Here is a 7,794-nt window from a genome sequence, read left to right as displayed (position 1 = left end):
GAGTGCAAAGCTAAAATAGGTGGAGTTGGCCTGCTCTCTTAATGGATTCATAAACGTCCAATTTTGTCATTTAAAGTAGTAATCATGACATTTAACCTTTAACTAAATAGCTAGTCAGTGTATATTGACTAGCTGGCTAGCTAACCAAATAAATATTTATTATAAAATCCAGCTTCACGTGAATAAAGACACTACATTTAAACTATATGCTATATACAAGGCTTTAAACTACATAAATAAAAGTACTGACGATTTGACAACATGATCATTGCGTAAAACTGTCAAGCACGTAGAGATCAAACTCAGTATACAGTAAGTTACATCTATGATCAGTTAAATGATTGCAAAAGCAACTGGGTGAATGGCTGGGATAATGCAGAAATACACAAACAAGTCATCTACAGAACAAAAAACACAACAGAAGATGCTGTTGTTATGCAGTTTAATAGAAAATATAGTTTTGCAGAAATTACTATTTTGCTACTATTTGACAATAAACGTCTGTTTTTTGTTGTGGCAGGATATGGCATGGAAAGTAAAATGCTTAAGTAACACATTTTTTCCTCTCTGTGAGCAGTGCACAGGTTCCTCTTGTTACTGTCCCTGGTTTTGATGGTGCCTGGTGTCCGCGCCTGTTTGATGATGTTGATGGATTAGTGCTTTGGCGTTAATGTGTAGTGCAGCGGTTCTGGTGGTGGTGCGGTTGTCTGCAGTGTAGGACAGGAGACAGAACAGGAACAGAGCTGCTACCACACCATGCTAAAGACAACTGATGAGGAACAGGTAAAGACCTGAGGATTAAAGGCTCCTTCTGGTCAGAGGATGAACGGTGATTTTTTTTATTCTCTGCCGTTAGGAGGTAATGATACAGTCCAGTGTTCTTCTGTGTCTTTAATCTCTGTAAGTTATTTTAGTGGATCTGTTTACATATTTTGATTGACTTTTCCAATTATAGCTTTCATGTTGCGGTGTGGCTGTGGTTTGTGCCTCTCACATTAGATGGAGATAGATGTATATTATAAGAATAATAAAGAAATATATTGAACAAATGACTATAGCGTATAGGTTATACAGTATATTAAACATAGCGTTATATTTCTATAAAATGTACTTAAATAGGATTCCAGACAAATTCAAAAAATTGATGGGCCAACAAAACAAACTTCGTTTTTATTTAATTCTAACTCCAAAGCAGTTGAAAAGTGCCGTCTGTCTATGTTATAATTTGTGTCGTATGTCATTTCCTTTACTTAAAACACAACGAGACGTTCCACAACTTGCTATTTTCAGTTGTTGTGCTCATGTGTTTTTGGTATTACTGAAAATCACAAATCATTTAACTTCAGAATCACAGCTCAAATTTAAATTACATGCGTCGGTTTCTTCAGTTTTGCAGAGGTTATTGTGAGATTAAATTACAATTGATCCAGTATTGTAAAAAGCTATGATAATAAGAGAGTGAAACCATGATAGATTGTACAGTATAGTTTACATCCTATGTGCTTTTACACATGAGAAACAAAGACAATGCATCAGATTTTTGTCCGACACATTATGGAGATAATTGACAATTTAATGTGTGAGGAATAACCAAAGGATGACATTTAAAACATCTGGACAACTCAAGTAAAGACAGGTAAGTTTTCTATCACACAAAATTATCCCTAAATGCTTTCCTGCTGCCTGTGATCTAAACTTTTCCACATCATTGTCTTGCTTTTAGCAGCAAACCACATTATTCTGGCAGCAAACCAAAAGCTAAAACAAATTAATCAAAGTAATATTCAACCAGGTTTTTGCATAAGGCCAAATAATGCAAACTGAGATTAGTGGTTTTCATTTTTTTTCAATAACTCATCACTTAGTCTGCTGTTGCATCACACTTAGGGCTCATATCAGTTGTTCTGAATAACAGTTTGTGGTTGGTATTGTGTAGTGAGGTTTAAAATAACTAGCTAGACGATTTAGAGGCATCAAATGTTGTCATGAGCCTTTAACAGTGTAACTGCTGGCCACCTACTATGTGGAGTATTCATGTATTAATTATAAACTTCTATATCAGTGACTTTGTCATGTGGTTGTGGTGACTCATGGATTATAGTGGACTGGTTATGTGAAACAGTTTTTGTGTACTGACACCACAGAAAGTCTTACCAAACGCCAGATCACTAACACTAATTTCTTTGTATCATACTCTTAATTCTTTAAACATTTCACGTCAGATGAGGTTGTGGATTCGTGTTGTGATCACGGTGAGTTAGCTGAGTTTTCTTTCTGGTCCTTTGGTCCTGGGCCTCTTGGTTGGATGTGTCAGCTCTCCTTTCCTGTGTGAACATGAGACCGAAATGTGTGGCAGCCAGCCGTCTGTATGATTTAGCTTCTTGCTTTGGTGGGATGCGTGTGATCTGTCGGATCAGTTGCACATTGTAGCTGCACCTGGATCTGCAGTATTTTACAGCTTCTACAGTTATAACGCGGGCAGTGCAAACTGATCACACTGGATTACAGGGTGTGTGTGTGTGTGTGTCGGAAGGGGAAGATGTCCTCTCTTCCAGGATCTCTTCCTCTGGCTCCTCTCCGGCCCCTGCCTCCTCTCAGGGAGGGGTTTTTCCGATCTCTATGCCCATTTTGTCTATTTCTGTCTGCCAGGGTATTCAGGCTGGTGTGTATCCCTTACACATACGCCGCACATTCCCCGTCTCTTTCTCGTTATCTCAAGACTCTCCATGCTGGATCTAGTTTTATCCTTGTCCCAGGTCTCAGTTGTCAGGGGTGTTTCTCCTTCTCTTCCCTCTCTTCTTGTCCCTTCTCTCCTATCTGGCATCTTGTTTTCCCGAGACGCCCAAGAAACTGTGATTTCTGTGACTTGGTGCTTTTTGTTTCATAGTGATTGTCAGTGTTTCCTCTCGGTTACAGCTGTACGGTGAGTACAGGGAGCAGCTGGGAAACTTTGCCCAGCGGGAGGCTGCTCGTTTGCTGACAGAGAGACAATGGAGGAGACAGGCAGGGGAAAACACCACAGCCACCGCCCGCAGAGGGCATGGCCGGCGGCATCATCAACATCACCACCCTGTGACCTTGGAGTCGCATCACAGTCACGCCTCTTCCACCAAAAAGCCTCGTCCCTACTCCAAATGCCAAGGTGACCTGCAGGAATGTGGAGTTATTCTATTCAAACAAACAAAATTCAGATTCGAAGAATATGCAAACTGCGATGACAGTTTCCATGGTCATGCTTTAGTGGTTGCCATGACATCTCATGTGGTAACCAGGCAACAGGGCATGGAAATAAACAAAATACTTTTACTCCGACTAAGTACAATTTTAAGGCACCTGCACTTAACTTTATTTTGTGAACCCTCGTACTTTTATCAGATTACATTCTAGAGGGAGCAGCATTTATCTGATGGCTTCAGTTACTGGTTACTTTGCACATTATGATTTTACATGCAACATGATGAGCTTGTAAAATATGATGCACTGCTATAGTTTAGTTAGGCTGCCACGCCGAACATGAGGCAGTTGGACTTACATACTGAGGTCGCAAGTCCCTAATGTGCCCCACACATGTTTTATTCATCATTCAGATGTTCACTTATATTTTCTGTAGGCTACATTATATTGCCCAATACACAAAGCTCTAAATGCTGTTTCAAAGCCTTATCCACCCTGCAGAAAATAAAAATACAGAATGCTCACTATTTACCTCTTTATTATTGTTGACCTAAAAGTAATCAAATTTGAATATATCAAGTCTAAAACATCCTGGATTCGGCATATAAAACACCAAACGTGTCGTAGAAAGTAAACTTTTGCTAAACTGTTGCTAAAAATGATAAATTCCCAGATTTACTCAAGTAGCCTACTGTACTTAAGTACAAATTGAAGGTACTTGTAATTTACTTGAGTGTTTTTATTTCATACTTCCATTTCAGTACATTTCAGTGGGAAATGTACTTTTTTACTCCACTCTATTTATTTGACAGCTATAGTTACTTTTCAAACTAAGATTTGACATGCATACTCATACACATCAAATAACACAACATGTAAGATTATAAAATATGATGATTTGATGATGTTATAGATTTATCTACCCACCACGAGCACATAAAAGGGTTAATGTTATGTTAATTTCTGCATTGTGTTTTATTTTTAAACCTTTAACCTATTTTCCCTAATATGGTTTTCAATGCAGAACTTTTAATTGAGTATTTTCACAGTGTTGTATTGCTTCTTTAAGTAAAAGATCTGAATACGTCCTCTACCACTGACCTCAGTGTCCTCAATAGTACCAGCCTACCAACCACTAACTAAAAATTAGTTGTTAATTACAAAGGCTGGACCTAATATTGTGAACACCTGTACCATCTAATGCAAACCTGATACAATTACTACTTTATTGTTCATGTACAGTACTGTTTAATTTATGTCGACACCGTGTCAGGTTGATTCAACTCTGGTGTTCATGCTAGTTTGTCAGCCACCCCATGAAAATATTTTTCATTACTGATACCTTGTTTGAGGATTGGATTGCATTACGTTGCACAGGTAAACTCAAAGGGGTACTCTACTGATTTTCCACAGTCAATTTACTAGTCATATGGAGTACTACAAAGGCTGTGCAGGTGCTAGATAATGTTTGAAAGAGCTTTGTCAAGTATGAAAAAATTACCCCACTATTACTCACTAAAACATCTTTAAGAACAATTTTTACACTGAAATGAGATGCTACTTTTATCTCAGTAAATGATGCAAACACTTTAATGTAGGCTATGAGTAAAATGGCCTTTTTTGTGATATCTTTGTGTTTTTCTTTGAAGAAAACCTTTTTCCAGAGAATGCACACACATCGATAAATTGTAAATGTCGATAAACCACAAACCATTCAGATCATACTGCACTGACAAGTACCTCCATGATGAGCTATAGCATCATCACTGTACCCGTCATCACACTGAATGATTCCCTCTTGGGCATTGTTTCAATAACTAACTGTCAGTGATTAAATCAAATGAGAAATGGATTCAAGAGGAATCATTCATTTTATCTCGCTGTCCTAGATTGTTTGGCTCGTGTGCGGCGGTACATAGTGACCAAGATGGGGGAGGACTGGATATTCCTGGTTCTTCTGGGACTGACAATGGCTCTGGTCAGCTGGAGTATGGACTACGCCAGTGCCAAGAGCCTGCAAGGTAACACAGGCAACAGTTATAGAGAAAATTACTGTCAAGTTTGCAGTTTGATGAACCACGATTTTGATTTATTCTGTCTTTAATAATTCATTTTATGCTTGTGTGTAGTGCACCTTTTCTGCCCTCTTTTCTCTTTCTATTTCTGTCGTTTTTCTGTCTTTCAGTTTATAAGTGGATACATGGTGAGCTTAAGGGCAATGTGCCACTCCAGTACCTTGCCTGGGTTACCTATCCCATGATCCTTGTCATGTTCGCCTCACTCTTCTGTCACCTGGTTTCTCCACAGGCCATCGGTAAGCTCTCCATCACCTGTCAGCCTCTTTTATCCTCTCTCAGCACCTGTTTTTTTTTTACCTACTTTTGTCTGTTTTCCTGTTTTGGGTTAGTAGCATTTTAACCACTCTTTCTTATTTACAGCCCTCACCACCCTTTCACACGGATGTCTTGTCTCCTTCTCCATCTTTCCTCTGTTTGTTTCTTTTTACAGGTTCTGGTATTCCCGAGCTGAAAACCATCCTGAGAGGTGTAGTGCTGAAGGAGTATCTGACACTCAAAGCCTTCATAGCAAAAGTCGTCGGACTGACTGCTGGCCTGGGCAGTGGGATGCCAGTGGGCAAAGAAGTAAACAAACCCCCACTCTCATCTCATTAATATACTTTTTCTCTGTATCTATCACCATCCATTGATCCAGCATCACCCTCCTTCCTCTCCTTTTTCTTTCTCCATCACTCTATCTGTTCTTTCTCCAAGCTTAGGAGATAATAAATCATCTTCTGTCATCTCTCCTCTCATGGGATTGAAGCAAATTATTCAAGTCCTCAGCAAAGGAGTACATTCATTTTCCCCATTACAGTAGCAGGTCAACTGTCGTATCTAGCAATTACAGGCTGCAGTGATTTATCTGTTCTGATATAACATGTCCCAGTTTAGACTTCCTGTTTTACAAACAATAGTCTCTGTTGATAACATGACGTGTTGCTCATCTGTGTCAGTAATTTCCTCCCGTCACCTCCAGGGTCCATTTGTTCACATAGCCAGTATATGTGCCGCAGTGCTGAGTCGATTCATGTCCATCTTCTCCGGAGTCTATGAGGTAAGCCGAGGCCCTGACCAAAACTACAATGCCCACAAGCCTCATCTCCTCACTGACCACAGTAAATTCACTAATGGACATGTGGAATGCAGTTATTCCATCATAATATGCTTTGTTGTTGTCTTGAGTTGTAATTACAGGGTTCCCACAGGCGCTTAAAATCTTTATTTTCTGATTTAATTAATTGTTTAGATTTTTAGCCGTGCCAGTCACACGGCTCAAGAGATGGCAATGCCTATTAGTCAGCTGGTCAGTCCACCACTTTGTACCAGCCAGAGGTGTCTGAACAACTGTTGGATGCATTTCCATTCGGTTTTATACATATGTTCATTGTCACAAAAGGGTGTAGCCAATCTAATGTATCCTAATGACTTTGGTGACCCTCTGACTTTTCCTTTAGCCCCACTATTAGGTTGACATTTGTGGTTTTGAGTGAAATGTCTCAAAACCTTTTGGATGGATTGTCATGAAATTTGATAATTTGTAATAACATGGCCTTTTATCTAGCGCCATCATCGGGTCAAAATTTTAACATGTCTAATACTTTGGTTTATGACTAAATATTTGTAATGCCAAACTGATTACATTCTCATGAGTCTCAGCTGTACTTTCTGTTTAGTACTAATTAGCAAATCTTTCATGCTAACGAGCTAAACTACAATGGTAAATCATAACTGCTAAACATTGGCATGTTAACATTGACTGTTTCAGAGCCGTTTAGCTTCGCGTTTTAAAATGAATGATCTGGAAACGTTACAAAGTCACTAGGAGATGGAGATTTCAACTCAGAGAGTTAGCATTAGCTTTCACTTGCTCGCTACAGCTAATAAAATTTCAGCCAGCTCCAAACTAAACAAAGATGATGAAAATTATATGTGCTAAACATCAGCATGTTAATTTTTTTGTGTGCATGTTAGCATGCTGACTTTAGTATTTAGCTCAGTGAGCTACAGTCTCACAGAGCCAATAACATGATTGTAGAATCTTAGTAATGTTTTGAAAATGGTTGGATAAAAATATTATGCATAGTCCTTCTGTTCTATCAGCACTTGATTTGATTTGACAAATGATTTTACTGTAATTTTTTATTTGACAAGGTCTTAATTACAATTGAGACACCTATGTTCAAGTTTGCCATACATGGCAATTTTGAGTCATTGAAATTCATTGAAGGGTCCATGAATTTGATGTTGAAGAGAAAGTGGGGAACCCTGTGACTGTTGTCTTCTCCCATTTGTCTCTCTCCCACCCAACTCACACCCTCCCCTCCCCGCCCTGTGTCTTTGTTTTGGGCCCCTCACACCTCGTCTGTGTTTGTGCCTCACCGTATTAATAGTGTGATGGTAATGTCTGGCATGTGTATTAACAGTGACCTCCCATATCCCTGTCTCCCTCTTTCCCTGCTCTGTCTATCTCCACCTCCCCTTGGCTTTCTCATTCATCCATGCTCGTCTATGCCCCCCCCCCCCCCCCCCCCCCCCCCCCCCCCCCCCCCCCCCCCCCCCC

The 7,794-nt window shown here is 39.6% G+C and overlaps 1 protein-coding gene across 1 annotated transcript in view; it reads left to right on the top strand.

The window, feature by feature from the left end:
* The first annotated feature begins 2,539 nt into the window (after window positions 1–2,539).
* The window catches only part of clcn1b (chloride channel, voltage-sensitive 1b), an 18,396-nt gene continuing 13,141 nt past the window's right edge, over window positions 2,540–7,794 (top strand). Inside the window, exons 1-6 of the mRNA XM_046045273.1 lie at window positions 2,540–2,878; window positions 2,917–3,142; window positions 5,064–5,195; window positions 5,360–5,488; window positions 5,683–5,816; window positions 6,211–6,288. Coding sequence (XP_045901229.1) covers window positions 2,540–2,878; window positions 2,917–3,142; window positions 5,064–5,195; window positions 5,360–5,488; window positions 5,683–5,816; window positions 6,211–6,288 — 1,038 coding nt within the window. The remainder of the gene's footprint in view (window positions 2,879–2,916; window positions 3,143–5,063; window positions 5,196–5,359; window positions 5,489–5,682; window positions 5,817–6,210; window positions 6,289–7,794) is intronic.

This window comes from Micropterus dolomieu, linkage group LG03 (assembly GCF_021292245.1).
Source record: "Micropterus dolomieu isolate WLL.071019.BEF.003 ecotype Adirondacks linkage group LG03, ASM2129224v1, whole genome shotgun sequence".
Classification (NCBI taxonomy): Eukaryota; Metazoa; Chordata; class Actinopteri; order Centrarchiformes; family Centrarchidae; genus Micropterus; species Micropterus dolomieu.
This window is presented reverse-complemented; position numbering and strand designations above follow the sequence as displayed.